At 36.3% G+C, this 22,870-nt stretch overlaps 2 protein-coding genes and 1 long non-coding RNA gene across 12 annotated transcripts in view; 1 reads left to right on the top strand and 2 right to left on the bottom strand.

The window, feature by feature from the left end:
* LOC141380808 (uncharacterized) overlaps window positions 1-18,440 on the bottom strand; it is a 105,312-nt gene extending 86,872 nt beyond the window's left edge. Inside the window, exons 1-2 of the long non-coding RNA XR_015524705.1 lie at window positions 18,221-18,440; window positions 16,976-17,095 (exon numbers count right to left, since the gene is read on the bottom strand). This is a non-coding gene — a long non-coding RNA (uncharacterized LOC141380808). The remainder of the gene's footprint in view (window positions 1-16,975; window positions 17,096-18,220) is intronic.
* The window catches only part of adarb2 (adenosine deaminase RNA specific B2 (inactive)), a 619,893-nt gene that overhangs the window by 120,841 nt on the left and 476,182 nt on the right, over window positions 1-22,870 (top strand). Inside the window, exons 1-2 of one of the 7 annotated variants that reach the window (XM_087309034.1) lie at window positions 18,084-18,299; window positions 18,392-18,500. The exons of the other annotated variants lie outside the window; for them this stretch is intronic. The gene's annotated coding sequence lies outside the window, so the exon portion shown is untranslated. Of the gene's footprint in view, window positions 1-18,083; window positions 18,300-18,391; window positions 18,501-22,870 lie in introns of those variants that run through there. 7 annotated transcript variants of the gene reach the window in all.
* Window positions 19,162-22,870, bottom strand: part of pfkpa (phosphofructokinase, platelet a) — a 40,607-nt gene continuing 36,898 nt past the window's right edge. For all 4 annotated transcript variants that reach the window (XM_087309025.1, XM_087309023.1, XM_087309026.1 and 1 more), the window contains exons 20-22: window positions 21,920-22,019; window positions 20,544-20,649; window positions 19,162-20,451 (exon numbers count right to left, since the gene is read on the bottom strand). In XM_087309025.1, the coding sequence (XP_087165151.1) occupies window positions 20,295-20,451; window positions 20,544-20,649; window positions 21,920-22,019 (363 nt within the window). In that variant the 3' untranslated portion in view covers window positions 19,162-20,294. The remainder of the gene's footprint in view (window positions 20,452-20,543; window positions 20,650-21,919; window positions 22,020-22,870) is intronic.

Genomic DNA, 22,870 nt, shown 5'->3' with positions numbered 1-22,870 from the left:
AGCATTTCTCAAAAACAACTTATTTTTGAGACGTCCCATTAAATTAACTTAATGTTTTTAAAATGTTAGTATCAGTACTGTTACGTTTTAGCATATCTATAAGCTAGTGTGCTCTAAAACAGTGACAAAATTGGCGTATAGAAGATTAAGAAAACTGATATAAACATGTAAAGCCTGTAGTTTGTCAGCTAAATGAATCAACGGTTTCATTCACATCGCCTGATACTTCAGTTTCCCATCAAATCACGACCAATCAATTGCTTTTTAGTGTCTGGCAAGCCCCGCCCCCTTCAAGACACATTTAATGCACTTGAAAAAGTTCATTATTCAATTCACCTATAGCACATGTGTTTGGACTGTGGGGGAAACCGGAGCACCCAGAGGAAACCCACGCCAACACAGGGAGAACATGCAAACTCCACACAGAAATGCCAACTGACCCAACCGGGACCTGATCCAGCAACCGTTTTACTGTGAATGCTAAGCCACTGTGTCACCCAATTTAAAACCATTTTAAACCAATATCTTCATCTCCATCATTAAAGTCATCGTCCTTGATGTGAATGCCTTCGAAATGCCATGGCTTGTGGGTTTTTCATAAGGGATACTATGTGAAATCAGCTTTTGAAAAAGAAATGGTAACCCTCCCATTCTGTTAATGCATAACTCCAGGAGGGGGGAAAGTGAAGAAAATGCTTGTCATATTTCAGATTTATCAGCTGATCTCCCACCGGACTAAAGATTAACCAGAGTGCCATTGTGTTGGTGTGTCCACCTATTCACCTTCCTCTCTCGACATCCCACGGGTAAACATACAACACGTTTCGCAGTATGAGCCCTCGCGGTGATTAGACATAATTCAAGTTTAGCGCTCGCCAACAGGCCTACGCTACGTAGCTGTCAGGATGGAGGTCAGCGTGTGTAAATATCCCCGCACTTATTAATGTGTCAACGTTCTAATGTGGCCACAAACAGCCCACCGGGGACCTGTGGCCAAATAAAAATGGGTGGCTGAAACAAGGTTCGCCGCGCCATTATTTTTACACGTCTTTACGACTCAATTTAGGCCGTGAGGCTATAAAAGAAGCCCACGTCAAAGACAAGGGTGCAGATGATTTAATGCTGGGCCTGGATATATAGCTGAAGACTTATTCGCCCTCCTGAATATGTTTTTTCCTCAATTTCTACACATAATAGATTTAATTACTTCTTTATAATAATGGATTTATTTTATCTTTAGCATGATGACAGTAGATAATATTGTACTATATATTTTTCAAGATACTAGTATTCAGCTTAAAGTGACATTTAAAGGCTTAACTAGGTAAAAAAAAATGCAAATTAGGGTAATTAGGCAAGTCATTGTATAACGATGGTTTGTTCTGTAGACAATCGAAAATAATATTGCTAATTAGGGTGCAATTGGCCTATTTCCAGTGAGTGGTACGATTGGGTACGCTTTTTTTACCCAAAAGGTACCAAAAAGCAAACCGTACCATACCATACCACTGTTTGGGTACCCTTCCGGAAGGGTACCTAGCAAAACAAAAGGATACCAAAAGCCAGTGCAAGACACGCAGCTGAACGCTATTGGTGTACAGAGAAACATCACCAGCGTGTACACAAACGGGAGAATGAAAACAAAGGAAACGCCTATTATAAATACACAGCTGAGACGTTACACCATAATAATGTATACATATAATAACGAGCAATGGTCGACCCGAGCTTAAACAAACCTTGTCGCCGTCTTGATGAACAGCCACAAAGACAAGAAGATGAGCTGAATCTACCCTGTGCCCCGTAGTTGTTTACAAGGCCGTCTAAAGTGCGAGCGGTTTCACTTTCTCGCATGCACGTTTATATTTGAAATAAGGAGGTTCTTGAGCTCACGATAATAATGTGCGCATGATTATTGAAGCACTTCTGACATCCGATCCTTTCAGAAACAGACAAACGCGAGAGTGAAGCACGAAAAAACAAAGGAGCAAATGATTCTTTCAGCAATCTAAGAGATGAGCAAACTGCCATGTTTAACTATGTGTGTAGGTTTTAATTGGTAACATATCAGAGACTGTAAGGGTCTGTGTGTGTTCATATGTGTTGCATTTATATATTTATTTATTTATCTATTTTATATAATTACAGATGTTACAGTAGGCTATTTTAAACTATCATTGATCTGCAGTTATAATCAAATCATGTTCATAGAAAGGTTAGTAATGAACATTTATACACAAGTATTTGTGTAAAACACATCTGTTTTGTGGGAGGTGCTTTACATATGATATGTGAATGACCCGTACAGCTGTACTTTGACATTTCCTCAAGCGAGAATGATGTCGACTGAAACCATTGTACCCTTTTAGCAGTGAAAACGCAAGCCTGATAACGGTGAACCGTACCAACCTGTACTGTACCGTACTGTACGTCTCAGTGGAAACGGGCCATAATATTGACCTTAAAATGGTTTTAAAAAATTAATAAATAATTTTATTCTCACAAAAATAAAACAGATCAGACTTTCTCAAGAAGAAAAAATATTATCGGAATTACTGTGAAAAATTCCTTGCTCTGTCAAACATCATTTGGGAAATGTCTGGAAAATAAAATAAAATTCACAGGGGAGCTAATCATTTTGACTTCAACTATTTGTGTTTGTTTGTGTGTGTGTGAGTGCAATAGCTCTGGCGGCTGGCGTGGAGCTGTTAGCAAAGCGAAGTCTGCTAATGAATAGGGCTTATTTTGATGAGTCTCTTTAACCTTGGTTGAGAGGCCTGGATGCACAGGTTTTGCCGGGGATCGGGTGTGCTGTCATGGTTGCCTGGCAGAAGCTTCTGTCTCACACGAGAGCAAAAAAAAAAAACGCTATTTCTCCTTTCTAATTATCCAAACAGTCTCAATTAAAACTCACATTTTAAATGCAAATGAACGAGCCTTCATCAAAATACCTTTTTTGCTTCCAGACTTCATAATCCAGATGGACGCCGTGGTTAGGAATTGATTAGTTTATTTATTTATTTATATTTTGTATTTTTAAACCAAGGAGGTGTAATGGTAGCTCGTCTGCCGGGTTTTTAATTGTGTTGCAGCTTTTAGAAGGGAGCCGGTAGCGTCTGTAATGATGGCGACTTGCCTCACGTCGGGTTATTTCGCAGTTGTTTCGGAGCTGCTGGGGCGTACTAACACTGGCGGAGAGCGACAGTCAGTAATTAAAATTCTGTTCAGCATGACAACGCTGTTTCATGCCTCATTTTTCACACACAGGAGGAATACACAATCCGCGCCATGAACACAATAAGTAAATAACAGACGCACACTTACTGTCATAAGAGACATGCAAATGAGCGGAGGGAATTGAAATCACAGCATGCCGTGTTCATGGTTTACATAAACCTACAGTTTTACATGTGCAGTATACATATGTATGCAGGACCTGATGTCAGATTGTTCACAGCAAAATATGATGTGTTCAAATGTGTGATGATTTGCTGGTGCTAAAAGATGAATCATCATTGCGATTATCTTAATGACCAAATAAAAAAGTGCACAAGTCATTAAGATTCCTGAGGAGTCTGAGAGGCTGTCATTAGACCAGTTTCATGATCCTTCCTTGCAAATTGTTATAGCCACCATGAAACATTTGGAACACTATTAATTTCCATAATCTAATGTATTTCTAATTGAACATTATATTTTGATTACACTTTTCTTTTTTAATAATGTGCTGAGTGAATCTTGCATGCAAAACATGCTTTTTTTTGTCGCTTGTTCATTCAATCATTTTCCTTCGGCTTAGTCTCTGATTTATCAGAAGTCTCCACACAGAAATGAACCGCTAACTATTCCAGCATATGTTTTACACAGCGGATGCCCTTCCGCTTGCAACCCAGAACTGGGAAACACCCCTACACTCTCATTCACACTCATACACTACGACCAATTTAGTTAATTCAATTCCCCTATAGCGCATGTGTTTATACTGTGGGGGAAACCCACGGTAACATGGAAAGAACATGCAAAAGAAATACCAACTGGTCCAGCCAAGACTCGTACCAGTGACCTTCTTGCTGTGAGGCGACAGTGCTGAGCCACCGTGCCGCCCCACTGCTTGTTCAAATACTTATTTAAAATCAGTTTAAACAACTGGGGGGACAACTTAATTGTTTTATACTCAATCATGTTAAATTTGCAAAAATGTTTATCTTAACTTAATAGATTTGTGTTTGGGACAACATGAAGGAATTGTGTGGAAGCCAGAGTAAGACTAGAAAAATGTATGGGATAATTCTGATTCTAACACACACACACACACACACACACACACACACACACACACACACACACACACACACACACACACACACACACACACACACACACACACACACACACACACACACACACACACACACACACACACACACACAAAAACTTGCCTAAATTTGTTTTTGTTGTGTCAAATCAACTTTTCTTGTCATCTCAACATACATCAGTCAAACCAACCCAAAAAATATTAAGTTACACTTTTGTTACTAAAAATATTAATTAATAAAAAAATACACTCAAATAAATATGTTTGCTGTTTGTTCAAACTACTTATTGAAAGAAACTCTTTTTTTAAAACAACTTAAATTTAAAAAACTAATAAGTTAACTTAATTTCTTCATGTCAAAGCATCCTTATTGAAAATTAAATAATAAAAATCCTGATATGCAGACATCTTCATCAAATCTTGACATAAAAATGAGTCCAAATTTAATGTTTATAAATCAGAATTAACAACATATAGACATGTTTTAGTCTAAATCTTTGATGACATTTAAAATTGTTTCCCCCAAATAACAAAACAAATCTCTTTGTCATTTAATATCAAAAAATGATATCAGCACAACAATTATACACTGTTGTTTCTGAAGAGCTTAAACATACTTTTCCCGCATTATAGATTTGAAGTCAGAATTATTAGCCCTCCTGAATTATAGCCCTGTTTATTTCCCCCCACTATCTGTTTGATTTTTCCAAGACATTTCTAAACATAATAGTTTTAATATCTCATTTCTAATAACTGATTTATTTAATCTTTTCCATGATGACAGCACATATTTGGCTAGATATGTTTCAAGGTATTAGTATTCAGCTTAAAGTGACTGTAGCTATGCCTCCATCCAAAAATGTGAATTAAAACTGGATTATCGCATAAAATACGTGCAAATAAAGCAGCGTTTTACCATCCAACAAGTCAAATCGAACAAAATCGTAATTCCGTGATTATCTGGAACCAAATATCAACAGTAAAAACAAAATTTGCTTCGGTGGTAGAAGCTGCGTGAATCCTTCCATTATTTAATAAATGACTTGCACCTCAGAAGGCAATGCTAACATGCAGTCGTGGTGTTTGAAGGCGTAAGATACAGAACACAGACGATCTTGATTCTGGAGGTGATTAATAATATAATAACACTCATACTAAAACGTTTACGGCGTTTTAGAAAGACCAAAACAACATTTCAGATGTTTTACAATGTGCTCAGACTGCTGGTTTATCCATTCACACACATTTTCATCATCACATGATCTCTTATAACAAAATCCCATGACTGTTTTTATGTGTATACTTGAATTTATTCAGCAAAAGTGTTTCCATCGCAGATGATGCGCATCTTATCAAATAAAAAAGTTTATCTTACTTTATCTTATCTTATTATTATACATTATAGTTATTTTTTGTACCCCATGTTGTACGTCACTCATTCATTCATTCATTTCGGCTTATTCTCTTTATTAATCAAGGGTTGTTACAGCGTAATGAACCACCTACTTATCCAGCACATGTTTTACGCAGCGGATGCCCTTCCAGCCACAGCCCAACACTGGGAGTTGTGCGTTACTACATATTCAAATTTCCCTCTAATCGTATAATCTTTCCTGCGTGTGATTTGTAATAATGGACGCGGGTGGGCATTTATCGCAAGTGCACGACTGTGAATTCAGGAACTAGTTAGTATGAGTGAAGGCAGACGTGGATGGTTCTCCGGGGACCGTGTCCATGGGGCTCGTCAATTATTGTCAGTCAGTTATCAGCGTTTCGCCCGCTATGTGGAGGTCTCAGGAGCCCACGGTCTCTGCGGCTCCTCAGCATTTAACCTGGGCTCGCACACTCTCGGCTCTTTCATCAAAAGCATCCTGCCTATTTTGTTTCCCAGCACCGCTGAGAGTTATTGCTCATGAAAACAACTGCAGTTCTCTCTTTGCTCTCTCTCTTCACTTGCCACTTGCTGGGATTGTATTACCCTGTGATATTCTAGCGCTCTCTATTAAATATGCATGAACCCTGGAGATGAAATTAATTTTGGGAATGCTCACTTTTGAATGTTCAAATATGCCTTCATCTGCCTTTGTATCAAACCTTGAATGTGTAATTTCATTTAGGATAGAGGCAGTAGATTAAAGCAGCGCCATTTGGCCAGTGATCAATGCGACGCTGAAAAAAAGAGACGCACCAAAGATTATCAATATCTGGGGGTACTTTGGATAAAAACAGGGGTTCCCGTTGAAAGGCTTTAAGATCTTTAAGTGAAGTCTGGAATGAATTAAAGTAACATCTCACTTAAAAAAAATGTTCAATCGCCCCCATGCTGTTGCAAAACATTTGAATCAGCATACATTCACGTGTTGGTGAATTAAGAAAGATGCCAATGTATAACCATAATGAGACTAATGTACACTCACCGGTCACATTATTAGGTACACGTGTCTAACCGCTCATTAACGCAAATCTCTAGTCAGCCAATCACATTGCAGCAACTCAATGCATTTAGGCATGTAGACATGGTCAAGATCTGCTGCAGTTCAAACTGAGCACTAGAATGGGAAAGAAAGGTGATTTAAGTGACTTTGAACGTGGCATGGTTGTTAGTGCCAGAAGGGCTGCTCTGAGTATTTCAGAAACTGCTGATCTACTGGGATTTTCACTCACAACCATCTCTAATGTTTACAGAGAATGGTCCGAAAAAGAGAAAATATCCAGTGAGCAGCAGTTCTGTGGGCGGAAATGCCTTGTTGATGTCAGAGGAGAATGACCAGACTGGTTCCAGCTGTTAGAAAGGCAACAGCAGCTCAAAAAACACTCGTTACAACCGAGGTCTGCAGAAGAGCATCTCTTTATATGCAATCTCATGGCAATTTGTTACTTTTTGATTTAGTGGCGAATTCGTATTATCTAATTCACACAATTTAGTACGATTTACTTATCACCCAATGACGGTTGGGGTTAGGGGTGGGTTTTTAAAATCGCACATTTTCATATGACTGAACTCGTATGTATGCGTATGAATCAGCCACTAAACTGACAAAACGTAAAATACTTACGTTTCCTTGTGAGATCAGGCTGGTTAACTAGTAGGCAGGTCATTGCATAAAATATGTTTGTTCCAGGGGTGTCGCTTGACCCCATGGGGCATGTGCCCCTGTAAAAATCGCCAGTGGCCCAGTAAATTAAATAAAGCTTTGAGATATAATTTAATTATATACAAGAGCACTTATTAAGAGTGGTAAACCCACTGAACTAACGCTGATGAAAGCAATGTAGTTTATTCAAAAAGCAAACTGAGCATGTGCGCAGAAAAAAAAAACATACCTGCGTGCCTCAATAATTGCTGACGTGCTGCTCTGCTCCCGATGTAAGTCTCGGTTGTGAACATGCACGCCAAAAATTGCCGCACCGCTTATGCGTTGTGATCCCGGCGTCTTTTACGTCTTTTATTTGTCAGCAGCAGTGAGTTTTGCAAGTCGACAAAACAAAGTTTAAATAATTTGATGATGATGATGATATTATTTTGACTAAGCATGGCTTCTGACATGTATTTTTTTTAATTTATTTTTCTTGGAGGGGTAACTGTGCCCCAGTAGAGCTTTATGTCTGGCAACGCCACTAGTTTGTTCACTAAACAATCAAAACAAATATTGCTTAAGGGGGATAATAATATTGACCTTTAAAATGGTTTACAAGAAAATCAACACAGCTTTTATTCTAGCCGAAATAAAGCAAATAAGACTTTCTTCAGAAGAAAAAATATTATAGGAAATACTGTGAAAAATTCTATGCTCTCCTTAACATCTTTTGGAAAATAATTAATAAAGAAAAAATTATAATAATTTTGACTTCAACTGTTGTACTGTGCTGCACTTGACAACCAAAACAATGGAGAGCAGCATGAATATTCATCAAAGTATCTCCTTTTTGATTCCACAGAGACAAACTAACTCATACAGGCTTGGTAAAGCACGAAGATGAGCAAATAATGACAGAACCTTCATTTCTGGGCATCCTAACGCTTAGATCATCCCCGCATTCAGTCATTTCCCTGCTGTTGTCTTGGTCTCTCCAGCTGCGAAGCTTCCCGTAAGTCCCACACTCACTGGAGTTTGAGTTCCAGCATAAAAGCGAAGCGTGTGATTGGATCCACACACACACATTCGCTCTAACTACATCTGCATAATTACATTCTGCAGCAGGGAAGTCTCTCTGGAGCCATATTGTTTGGAGACCAGTCAAATCCCCTCTCAGCGCAGATAACCCAAAGGCTAACCACAGCTGATTCCAGAAAGCCCTCTTTTTTCCACTTTTCCCCTCAGAGTTATAATTGGAAATCCAGTTTACAATCTTTTTTTTTTTTTTTGTATCGATGGCGGGACTATGAGCCTAACTGCTACCTTGATTGGGGGTGGGTCAATAACAGTTGGGCTTGGATGTGGCGGGTCGACCCCTCGGTTCTTATCACGTAAAGTGGTTTTTGATTAGTGTTAATGGGGATTGGTAATGGCCTTTGGCTGTTACATGGATGGTCATGCTTCAAGTCAGGGCGCACCGTGGGAGTTGTTTGTTGTTGCAAATGCACACGCATAATTGCTTTTCTCAAGGGCACAAAAGCCATGCGTCGCTCTCCTATAGTGTGTGTGTGTGGAGAAAGTCATAAATCTATTCTCAGTCTTTTGCAGCCAACACTGAAAATTCATTGGATCTACTCATTTTTTTTTTATGTTAAGTGGTTGCAAACAATTTATTTGGGTTGAATTTAAACATGAAAATTAGGTTAAACATTACTACATTTAATTTGTTTAAATTCCGCCCATAGAAATTGTTTGCGACAATTTTGTAAAATAATTGTTTTTCATTTAAGTTTTACAAGTAATGCTTTACACAGGGCTTCATTTGTGCGCCGGATCCGGCATCTCTGAAATCTGATCCGGCACCTCATTTTACCGATCCCTCTCCTCAACTACCTTCCTCCCCCGTCCGCTGTTCACTTTCTTCTGCGACTCCTCAAACCTCTTCACTTTCGTCCGCTCAACCCCCTGCTCTTCACTTTCGTCCTTCGTCTGAGACACCCCTCTGCCATCCAATGCCCCTCCCTCTTCCACTTTTGTCAGTGATCTCTTTCCATCCTGGGGTAACATACCAGATCCGTTACCCCGATCTGTTCCGGGACCTCGCAATACACAAAATAAGCACTGGCTTTACAGTTTTTCTCAGTCGCTTTGGTACATTTCTAAGAGAAGAGCAGTTCTCAAAACAACCAGGGGTGCGTTTTCCAAACAACGACCTAACTCATGGCTAAACTATCGTAGTACGGTGCATCGTTTGGGAAGTGAACGATGTGGTGATGAGTGTCTCCCCAAAACTGTTTCTCTGTTGCAGATCCTTGGTTGAACCATGTTAGTGCCAGAACCAATAGTGCCAAACTGAATCTGCTGACATTTTTTTATATTTCTGCGCAGAATTTTGGTTAAAATCTGCGGAATGATTTTGGGAGTATCATAACTAAAACCTTAATATATGAAATAAAAAGTAATACATTTCTAACTTGTATTTAATGTTTACAATGCAAATCCAATCAGATCCACTTTATTTGGTAAACAAAGCAAATCTTCTTTGTAATAAATCTACTAAAAGACAGAAAGTATCACTTTACAAACTGTATTGTGAATAAATCATATCAATATTTTCATATTAGTCAATAATTATACAGAAAATTTATTAAAAAAACTGAATAATATAAATGTACACACATTTACAAGTAAATAAACAGAATCGATGATGGGCTAAAACTCTGTGGAAATCTGCGCGCACATATTCCGTGTGGGCCTAGTTATAACGTAAAGTGTCCATAATGACACTCTAAACGGGGTGGAGTAACAACTTCTTTAAAGAAAAGCTCCATCATTTTCTGTATAAGATTATATTGTATAAAAAATCCAGTATTAGTTTTGTTAAAAACATGCACTTGTTTTCTATATTAACTGAAATATATGTAAACGGCACATACAGGTTCTGTTTCCTTTACAAATATTATTGAGAATATTTCATATTCCATGCTAAAACATAAAACCACTTAGCTAACCCTCTAATCTCATATATAAATTATATAAATTGTTAATGGCTGTAATTGACAGTAGGCTATTTATTAAGTAATAATAACAATAATAATTATTATTATTATTCATTAATTTTCTTGTCGGTTTAGTCCCTTTATTAATCTGGGGTTGCCACAGCGGAATGAACCGCCAACTTATCCGGCACGATCCAACCCATCTCTGGGAAAATTATTATTATTATTTTATTTTATTAAAAATAATCATTTATAATAATTATTATATTATTTTATTATTATATATTACATTATTCATTATGAATAGGATATTATTTATTTATTTTTATTTTATTATGATTATTTATTTCATTTTATTTATTTATTTATTTTTACTTTGACACATTTAAATCACTGCAGAAATGTTCTAACCAACAGGCCCATGTCATATACAGTAGACTACAGACACATTTCTTAATAAATAACCTGCTATAAATTAAAAGCATTAACGTAATTTTTGTTTTCACAAGCTTTGGAGACGTTAGGTAAATGCATCTTTTAAATAATAGGTCACCTATAGCTTTGGTCACGTGTGTTCAAATCATAAATGTTTTCAAAGTGCACTACGAAGGGAAGGCAATGGTCAATATGATGATTGCTAACACTGAACTGTTAAAAATACTTTGAAAGCAAATTACACCTAAGAGAGACGACTTTAAATGTTGAAATGTTCGAAGGGAATAGGGCATAGGGGGAATAACTGAGAATAGAACACAACCAGAAACTATGCTTCTAACTACAGCTCTAGATGTGTAGTTGCAAGCGTACAAGTTTCAAGAATGTTCACATGCACCTGGTTGGTTCAAATAAGGCAGGTTAAACTGCAATGGTGTAAGCATCAATGCATCGGCGTTTGCGTCAAGCTTTGTCCTTGCATGCTAATACATTCCTAATATTATTCTTATGAACTGCCAGCGACTTCATATGTTCGCCAGCACTCTGTCAAATTAATGTCAATTCCATTAATGGCGCTGTCCATTTTCTTGCGCCGCTCAAAGTTTCTCAGGCACAGTGGGCCGCTGAAGATGAAAGACGGAGAGGAGAGAATTAACGTCTAGGGTCATTCATCAAACAAGCCAGACCCAAAAGTGCAGATGAAACTCTGCCGATGAAAATCTGTCCCGAGAAATGTCACTGAGATATTAGGTTTAATATATCAAATCATGGCTCTTCCCAACAGTGCTGAGCCAACAGCACTCACGCCGAGCGTAAACATCGGCTTGATAATCCACAGGAAGCGGTCAGCGGGCGAGAAACTGCAAAGTGTCGCTAAAGGTGTCGTGATTGATGTCTGGTTTTGCAAGCCATCATCCGTCCCGCAATAAAATTTGAGAATCTAAGCAAACTATCAGTTCGCTATCTGCCACATGAGGGATGAGCTCTTTTTCTAGCACTGCAGCATTCCTTAGTCTTGATCGATGTTTCGTTTTTGGAAAGCAATGTGGCGAACAGCAGATGTGATTGTTTTGGAAGACGACGCTAGTTTTGATGAATGCTCCTCACCTGCACTCCGCGCAACTGCACAGTTCTTGCTGAATTTCAAATCTTACTTATAAACAGAAGGGTAAAAGTGGTCATTTTCACATCTGCTTGTGCATTTCGTTGCTTATTTTGATGAACGCAACAATCTCGGGTCTCTGCCTGAATGAAACAGACTCGAGTGTTTCAGATGAGCTGAGAGAAACGACCCAACAAATCAAGCAATGTCCTAATTCACAATGAGAAATGTGTTACATAAAAAGCAGCACCGTGTGATTATTCGAGTGAGCATCTTAAACGCAAAAATGTTGATTATGCCGTCATCTACTCACCTTTACTTCCTATTCGAGTTTCTTTATTCTGCTGAACACAAAAGAACATATTTTGAAGAATAGTGGTTGCTGGGACCCATTGACTTCCCAGCAACCAGCATTCTTCAAAATATCTTCTTTTGTGTTCAACAGAAGAAAGATAAAGGGAGAGTAAAGGATGGGATCATTTTCAGTTTTGGGTTATCCGTATATTGGAAATACCTGATACGTCTAATGCCTTAGACGTGTGTGTGTGTGTGTGTGTGTGTGTATATATAGTTCTCGAATTTTATTGGCTGATAGCCGTGATAAATTTAAATAATATCAGCACCCGTACAGCCTCTTTACCCTTTGTGTATTACTCCGCCCACATACAGCCAGCAAAAAGCAGACACTACAGATCTATAGTTTAATAGATGGTTGCTCAGCTGTTTAACTGTCAGCTTATGATTTGAATCCAACGCAGAAGAAAGTAGTTCCTCATACAAAAGGGTTTCTTTTTTTGAGACTCTCCATGTTTGATTTTGTTTTTATATATACAATTATGCCATCAAGTTGTTGTATAAATGCAATATCACACTTGTAGCAGTGCGATATGGCTGTATATCGGCACTAGTTGGGGCACTGAGGCACTCGGCCTGCAGCCTCATGCCAACGCACGCCTCCCACCAGTGCCGATATACAGCCACATCGCACTGCTACTCGTTTGATATTGCTCATATATATATATATATATATATATATATATATATATATATATATATATATATATATATATATATATGGAATACATGCCTCAGAACTTCAGATATGTTTCTCCAAGTACCTTTCGCCGCATGTTTCAGATGACAAATCCACTAGAGGGCACTGTCGACATGTTTGTAAATCTGAAATGCATTATTAGTGTAGATTTTCAGATTGTGAATGTGTAGACATTTCAGATTCACCATATCTTCATATATATATATATATATATATATATATATATATATATATATATATATATATATATAAACATATATCACAAACATTGATAAATACAGTAAAGCAACAATTTTTTGTACGTGCTTTATGATTTTCTGGATAAACAATAATAATCAAATGCAAAATAGTTTTCATTGCATATTTACATGAATATAATTAATCTTTCTTAAAGTTAAAAGCGTAATTCCTCATGCCAGAATACTTTGAACTGACTTTAAAAAGTGCTCACACAGACACAGGCCCTAAAATAAATAATAAATGTTATGGCGACTTATGGTTAAACATTGCAATGATAATTTTTCACTGTAAAAACGTTACCATGACATGTAAAAATCTGAACTATTGACTCACAGACAGAGAGAGAGAGAGAGAGAGAGAGTGAGTGAGAGAGAAGAAAATTTTAAAACCAAGCACAGTTGACTAATATGAAAAGCATTGCTCTTTTTCTTCTCTGTTTAAAAGCGAGTGCTGAAGAGCAGATCAGTAATCAGGCTCTTGATACCATCTCCAATAACAGATGAGAAAGCAGCGAAGCATACGGCCTTTAATCAATGAAACCCTCGGCGTCAGATACTGTACAGCGTACAGTAGAGCGCAGAATTTGTTCAATCTGCCTGCGAGAAAGCATCAAAAAAAAGTCCCACATTCATCATTCGCGTCTTATCGAGCTGCAAAAGCTGGAACATTACGCCAGTTTATTCCTTCATGGATTTATTCATTCATAAATATTCATCCTCCACACGTCACACACACACACACATACACACATGATTTATCTGAAAGAGAAATATTGCTTTTCTAATATTACACAGCGAGATTTATTGTCTCTCATTACCATTGTTATCGCAGTAGCTTTCAAAGTAATCTATTTTTACCACTATGGGGCGTTCACTATATTTACCGCACAGGAATATCATTCGGGATCATACATCTTTCTCCAGAAATCCATACAAGTGTGGAATCAAAGGCGGAAATCTGCAGCACGAAGCATTCTGGGACCTCCTTTAATGGAAATGGTCTATTTTGCGGGGCATTAGAACGATCCGGGCCCGCCGTTTTAATTGGAGCGCTGTGTTTAAGCGGAGTGATGTATGAAATGAAGTTAAAGTCGGCCAATCTGGCTCATCTGGGCCTGAAACGCACACTCAAAAGGGGCCTCGATGAGATCAGATTCTGATTTAAGACTGAGGGAAATAACAAGGGAGAAATGAAATGGTAATTACTATTGATTACCTATGTGCATATGACCCCGCAGGCCTCGCTTTGCATACTTAAATCAACTTAAATAATTGGATTTGCTAATTTTTTGTATGTGTAAGCGAGAGCGCGTGTGGCCTGGACTCGGGAATACGTTCGTTCTCACTGAAGGAATGAAGTGAGTCAAGAAATGATGTAATTTGGCCGTTGTGATGCATTACCTCATGATTAGTTTGTTCTGTATGCGGGCGCTGGTTGTGTTTGTTGAACTTTGACACATTTGAAGAGATCAGATGCAAAAACCTCTGAGATATAGCAAATGATATGCTGTTTTTATTGCCTTTAAAGTGAAATCATGGAAAATAAACATGGGGGCCTGATAAAAATCGTCATTTTAGTGAACTTTGGCACATTTGAAAAGCTCAAATGCAAAAACCTTTAAGTTATGGCAAGTAATATGCTATTTTCTTTGCCTTTACAATGCATTAACTGAATATAAACATGGGACTCTTAAACAGTATCATCATTTTGTTGAACTTTGAAGAGTTCAGATGCAAAAACATCCAAGTTAAAGCAAATGATATGCTATTTTCATTGCCTTTGCAGTGAAATAACCGAACATAAACATGGGAGCCTGAAATAAATGATCATTTTGGTGAACTTTGGCACATTTGAGGAGTACAATTGCAAAAACCTTAAAGTTGTGGCAAATTAAATGCTATTTTAATTGCATTTAAAACTAAATAACTCAATTTAAACATAGGAGTCTGATAAAAATTGTCATTTTGGTAAACGTTGACACATTTGAAGAGTACAATTGCAAAAACCTCTAATTTATGGCTAATAATATGCTATTTCCTTTGCATTTAAAGTGAAATAACTGAACATGAACATGGTAGTCTGAATAAAATTGTCATTTTGGTAATATTTGGCTCATTTGAAGACTAAAATTGCAAAAGCCTTTAAGTTAAGTTAGAAAAATGCTGTTTTAATTGCATTTAAAATGTAATAACTGAATTTAAACATAGAAGCTTGATAAAAAGGAGTCATTTTGGTTAACTTGGACACTTTTAAAGAGTCCAGAAGCAAAAAAAAACTCCAAGTTATGGCAAATAATATGCTATTTTCATTGCCTTTAAGGTGAAATAGGTAAACATAAACCTAGGAGCCTGAGAAAAATTGTCATTTTGGTAAACTTTGACATATTTGAAGGCTTCAGATGGCAAAAACTTTAAGTTATGGCAAATAGTATGCTATTTTCATTGCATTTAAAGTAAAAGAACTGAACATAAACATAGGCCCCTAAAACAATAATAATCATTTGGTGAACTTTGGCACATTTGAAGAGTTCAGATGTAAAAACCTCTAAGTTATGGCAAATAATATGCTATTTTCATTGCATTTAAATTGTAATAACTGAATTTAAGCATGGAAGCTTGATAAAAAGGAGTCATTTTGGTTAACTTCGACACTTTTGAAGAGTTTAGATGCAAAAAAAGTCCAAGTTATGGCAAATAATATGCTATTTTCATTGCCTTTAAGGTGAAATAAGTAAACATAAACATAGGTCCCTTAAAAAAATCATAATTTAAAGAGTTCAGATGCAAAAAACATACAACTTATGGCAAATAACATGCTATTTTTATTGCTTTTAAGGTGAAATAAGTAAACATAAACCTTTAAGCCTGAGAAAAATAGTCAGTTTGGTAAACTGACACATATGAAGGCTTCAGATGCCAAAAACTCTACGTTATGGCAAATAATGTTATTTTCATTGTCTTTACAGTGACAAAGTGAACACAAACATATGACCCTTTAAAAAAATCATAATTTGATGAGTTCAGATGCAAAAAAACATACAAGTAATGGCAAATAATATGCAATTTTCATTGCCTTTAAGGTGAAATAGGTAAACATAAACATGGGAGTCTGAGAAAATTTGTCATTTTGGTCAACTTTGACACTTTTGAAGGGTTCGAATGCAAAAAATAAAAAAACTAAGCTATGGCAAATAATATGTTATTTTCATTACCTTTAAAGTGAAATAACCAAACATAAACATAGAAGCCTGAGAAAAATTATCATTAGGGGAACTTTGACATATTTAAAGAGTTATGCCTAAATATCTAATACGTTATGGCAAATGCATATGTATTGCCTTAAAAGTGAAATAACCAAGCATGAACAGAGAAACATCGTCATGTGGTGCACTTTGAAACATTTGAAAGGATGCCAAAACCTTGAAGTTATGGCAAATAATTTGCTATTTTTGTTGCCTTTACAGTGAAATAACTGAATATAAACATAGGAGCATGGAATAAATTGTCAATTGGTGAACTTTCACACATATGAAGCATTCAGATGCAAAAACATCTAAGTTATGGCGAAGAATATGCTATTTTCATTGCCTTTAGAGAGAACATAAAGATTGGGGACTGAGAAAAATCGTCATTTTGTAAGACAGTTTCTATGGCACTTCAGGTTTTTCACCTCTTCATTCATCATTTTACTTGATTTAGTTTCAGCAATATGATTCTATCTCTTTACAGACACATAGGCCTGCTGTATACATACCATAAGTGCATGATGAAGATGTGGAGGTTGTGGTGTGTGTGAATCTGACAGGAGTATGAAGACCATGCTGCAAAACACGTGCTCACAGCTGATAGTGTGATGGTGCTCTGCTGCCACCCTCTGGATAAACAGAGAATCACAATGTGTTATTTCGTTCTAGACTTCATAACTCGTTTTAATTATTGTGACAATCAATAATTCGATTTAGTTGAAAGCATTAGGCCAAAATAAAATATATTTTACTTTTCCACAGTTGAACGAAGCAGTCAAATCATACTGAAAAAGCTTTAAGGTAGCCTAGTTGTTACCCCAGATTGCAATAAACAACTAGTTTGGCTATATAGCAACATTTGTTGGTATAAAATCCACCAGTGCTTTCCAAATTTTAAGTATATATTATGAGACTATCACCTCTCAATAACATAAATCATTTCTTAAGGTTTGATTGGTAGGCCTGATTATCTATTGATTAATCAGATAGATAAACGCTATTCATAATGCTGTTGCAAAGTCTACTCAACTTAAACAAACTTGCAGTGCCTTACATAAAAAATAAGCATATGATGCCAAAATACTGTGTAACATTACATGGAAGCCCGCCTCTTAATGATACATGGGCTATTGTGACTCTTTATCTTGACTTTTCCCCCTCAGAATTGTGAAATGTAAACCCAAAACTGTGAGTTATAATGTCAGAATTGTGTATCACGCAAATCTAAAAAGTCGCAATAACCATTTTTTAATAGAAACTTTACACATAATCAGTAGCGGAAAAGTATTAAAAACTTTTAAGGATTTAAGATTATGATGAACGTTAAACGCGTAATAACAGGCTTGTGAAGACGGTCCATTGAACGGCTTTCTGTACATTACAGGTGTACTTACCAGGGACTTGTGGTTAATCCTGCCAGGCCCTGATTGGCTAATCGCCCGCGAGGGCCGTTGTCCCTAGCTGCCTGCACTCACATCAGTCACACTTATTTATTTATTTAATTAATTATTAATATTTTGTGCCATAGCCGCACTATTTATTCATTATTTTACAGCAGCTCCACTCTTTTATTTATTTTCTTGCAGCCTCATGAGCCGCCTGCAGGTTACTGATGACGTAATTATCAATCGACTGGCCAGACAGCGTTGTTAAGAGATCCGCGAGCGGCGAGAGGTGAAAAAATGGATAATAAAAAGCGCAAATGAGGCGCTGAAAAGGCCGTAATGTAAAATAAGAAAGCTCTAGAAACTTACTTTGCCAAATGTACTAAGCTGAGTACATTTTTTCTTTAAAACCAACGGCAGGGAGTACAACAAATGAACACCATCGTCGGTAAGTTAACGTTGAGTTAGGAGCAGTGCAAAACAACGATGTCTCCAAACCACCGCTCATGTTAATGTACCGAACGTTTTCTTGTACTGTAGCTCTTCAGCAGCAGCAGCCTCTAGTCCAGTTTGCTGCTAACAGTGAAGAGCCAGGCCCTGTAACGTTACCACCAAGCACCAGTCATGAGCCCAACACACGAATGAGCAGGTAGGATTGTCATTGAGTGAGAATACATACCTACCTGTCAACATTGTGATGTGAAAATAAGGGATATGCCCACCATAATAAGGGATTCATCCCAAATCCCTAAACTAATATGTACATTTGGAGCTGTTTTATTGTATATAAACAGTTAAATGGTCAGTAACATATTTTAATATTATTATTTACGAAAGAAAAATTAAATAATGTACATTAGCAGCAAATACAATAGCAAACAGTCCAGCTTATTAAAATGAATAGCTATTATAATGAAATAACTATCAAATCTCATTAGCCATTTCTTCACTGTATAACTTACACATTCAGATTAAAGAGCAATGAATGAATCTCTCATTTATTTAGATTTTTTTTTCGTTTGATTACATTAAGTAACAGGTGTCACTTTAAAATTGCACACATCTAATGCTATAATTAAAGCATTCGATTGCTTTCCTAACTTTTTATGCCCATTTAGGATGAAATTAGTTGTGTTTGAAAAAAAAAAAGCAACAAGATCGGCATCTTTAGATATTATTATGATTAATTATGTGTATGTATCTGTTGAAACACAGCATTTTTTTATAGTGCAGTCAAACAAAAATAGGGGTAACGTGTTCAGGATCATAAGCATGTTAATGTACCGCATAATCAAACATCATAACGCTGATTTTCACACACGGTGATTGTGGATTTATTGGTCAGGCAAACGTTCACACTTGATGATGCAATACATTCAAACATCAAAGGTGCTCTAAAGCAATGTGGACTTCACCGCACAAAATGCTCAACACCCAAAAACGTGGAGTTTTCGATTATCTCTGAGGGAAATAACAGCTGAAGTTAGAATTATTAGCCCCCCCTGGATATTTTTCATCAGGATAGACGACACCACACTTTCAGCTATTGTAGGCATGAAGGGGATGGTAAGGGAACATTGGGATGAAGGGGAAGGGAAGTAAGAGGATAAACAGTGAACAGGTAAGTAGGTTGATCGGATTCCCAGAGACTCTGAGTGGGGGTACCTTCTCTAATATTTTGGTAGAGTCATTGGACTCACCGATTCAACCTAGGAAGGAAGAGAGGGTTATAGGATTGTTAATGGGAAGCGAGGAACTAGAAGGAGGGAGGGTGGGTTTAAGAGAATGAGAAGAACAGTGTTAGAGGGTTGGTGTGCCTTAAATACATTTAGGAAGTAGGTGATTGGTTAAGGAGACAAAGTGAAGTGTGGTTCTGCTGCCGAAGTTTTGTTGACGAGTTCACTCCATAAGATTTTTTGAGCACATTTCGAAACATACTAGTTTGTTCTGTAGACAATCGAAAACAAAATGCTTAATTAAAATGCTCAAAATGCTTAATTTTAATTTATAAAAATATTTAAAACTGTTTTTATTCTAGCCGAAATAAAACAAATCAGACTTTCTCTAGAAGAAAAAATATTGTAGGAAATACTGTGAAAAATCCCTTGCTCTGTTAAACATCAGTTAGGAAACATTTCATAAAGAAAATCCACAGGAGGGCGAATAATATTGACTTCAACTGTATATGTGCTTTGAAGCGTACACTATTGCAAGGTGTGACAGGAGTGAGAGGACATTAAAAACAGCACTGCTTCTTACACTCTCCTACGATTAACACTGATATCTGTAAAATGAGACAAGTCGAAACAAAAAGCAATGACAACAACAACAAAAAAAAGAGCAGGTCCAGAGAACAAAAGTGTGAGTGACAGTGTTCACAGTACAGATGGACCTGCTGAAAGCATGACCTATGAACGCTGTCGTTATTTAGATTTAAATAGGATTAAATGGTAACGCTGGTTTCGGATGCTTTGGGTCGGTTGACCACCACGTGCTCCAGCTGTCCAGAGTCTGACACGTCGTAACTGGTTTTATACTTGGCCAGGATCTTCATGAGTGGACGCAACTTCAGCCACCACTGCTCCTTTGGGATTCTGTGACTGAACACATAGAAAAGAGAGTCAGGTCAAGGTCACTTTCGGTTTATTTTTTGTGAATGCAGATAAGAATCGTTGTATGTGTGTGTCCGTACACAAAGTCAGTCTCATCTTTGAGCTGAACCACAGGCTGGAAGACCATTGCACGACGCCGCATGCCCAGCAAACAGGCCGAGTCTTCTGTGTTAGCGAACACTCTCCCTGCACAGCACACACACAGGTTTAGCACACATCCACATAACTGACAAAACCAACGCTAGATGGTATTTTTTGCAGGTAATTTGTTTGTAAATAGCTGCATTGTATGGATGAATAACAAATATATGCATGGTTTATATCAGGGTTACCAGAAACAATGAAAAATACTTGTTTTTTTTACTTGTATAAAGTAAAATAAAATATGTAACAGCCAATATGTAAGAAAGAGGAAAACTAATACCAAAAAAAACAGCAATTTAAATATATATATATATATATATATATATATATATATATATATATATATATATATATATATATATATATATATATCATGAAATATTTAATGTAAATCTTTACTAAACAGCTGGAGAGGACGAAATTAGAAAATTGGCTGCAAAACATTAGAAATGGCTAATCAACTCAATACACACATTTAAAAACATATTATGTAAAAGTTCAAATTAATACAAATGTTATCTACCAGACGCCATGAAAAATACATAATTATGTACTCATATAAAAGAAAAAAAAACATATTATATAAGTTACCAAGATGAAAACGAATACCAAAACAATTACAAAAATACAAATAAAAAATGACAAATTTTTAAAAAGTAATAAATTAGCACACACAAAAACAAATACAACAGAAATGTAAAAGATAAATTATATATATATATATATATATATATATATATATATATATATATATATATATATATATATATATATATAAAATTATTTAAATAATATAAATATATTTAAATGATATAAATATATTCAGTATAATATAATATAAATATATACAGTATAATATAATCTAATATATGATCTAGCCTTTAAAAAAAGCATTATAATTTTACAAACATTATTAAGTATTAATTAATACAAATGTTACCACTGAATAAGATAATTGAGGTCACCAAATCTGGCTAAATAAAATGCAGATATTTACCTTCATCTTTATTCATCCACAGGCACAGCCAAAGGAGTGAAAAAACAGACACACACACAAAACTGAGCTGAACAAATGGCAGTGAATCTAATGTAATATTCCAAAATCAAGTAAATCAAGGTCAAGTGTTACATTGAGTACCGCTGTATGATGTATTTGTTCAGTCATGATTGCACTTTAACAGTTATTGAGTGCCTCGTGTGCAACAGCGCAGGTCAAAAACACAAGGCCGAGTGGTGATTGAGTTCTATTGAGAGCTGAAAAGCGCTTCAGTAAAGTTTGCGTCATTAAAATGTGAGAGATATCAATTCATACCACGTCTGTAGCTTTCATTCAGTTTCTTGGTGATCCACTGCATGGCCTTTGCAGAGATTTTGGTCCCGAAGTTACGGTCAAATGGAGAAGGAGCGCCACCCTAATGAAAGATAAATATAGAAGTTAGTAAGAATTGTATTCATTTATGATTTATTTTGCGTTCATGTCCTTTATTTTAGTTAATAATAGTATTCAGTATATAAAGTTTTATATTATTAATATTGAATTCGCTAAAGATGCCTACAGTGACAACATCGTACACTTGTACATTCATATAGAACATAAAAATATTAATAATTGCATAAGGTAATTATAAGTTTATATTATTAGCCTCCCCCTTATATTATTTTTCCCCAATTTCTGTTTATCACATTTGTAAACATTAGAGTTTTAATAACTCATTTCTAATAACTGATTTATTTTTTATCTTTGCCATGATGACAGCACCTAATATTTGACTAGATATATTTCAAAATACTAGTGTTGAGCTTAAAGTGACATTTAAAGGCTTAACTAGGGTAATTATGCAAGTCATTGTATTATGATGGTTTGTTCTGTAGACTATTGAAAAAATATAGCTTAAGAGGGCTAATAATATTGATAGTATTGTTTTTTTAACTGCTTTTATTCAAGCCGTTTTCGTTATTAAACAAAAATAAAGCATTTCTTGCTCTGTCAAACATAATAGTAAAGTCACAGGAGGGCTGTTAAGCGGCTAATAATTTGACTTTGTTTTTTAGATTAGGATAGATTAGATTCAACGTTATTGTCATTACACATGTACAAGTACAATGCAACAGAATGCAGTTTAAGTCTAACCAGCAGTGCAATAGCAGCAAGTGCAGGATACAGGTATGGGTTATAACGTGCAAAGGAAAAGTGTATGTCTGCAACAGAACGTTGATTGATTAGACTGGAGTTAAACGGTGCCTGTGGGCCTCTGTCGTCTTT

This window comes from Danio rerio, chromosome 24 (genome assembly GCF_052040795.2).
Source record: "Danio rerio strain M-AB ecotype USA chromosome 24, GRCz13ab, whole genome shotgun sequence".
Taxonomy (NCBI): Eukaryota; Metazoa; Chordata; class Actinopteri; order Cypriniformes; family Danionidae; genus Danio; species Danio rerio.
Note: the sequence above shows the minus strand (reverse complement) of the source record. Positions and strands in the feature narration are given on the sequence as shown.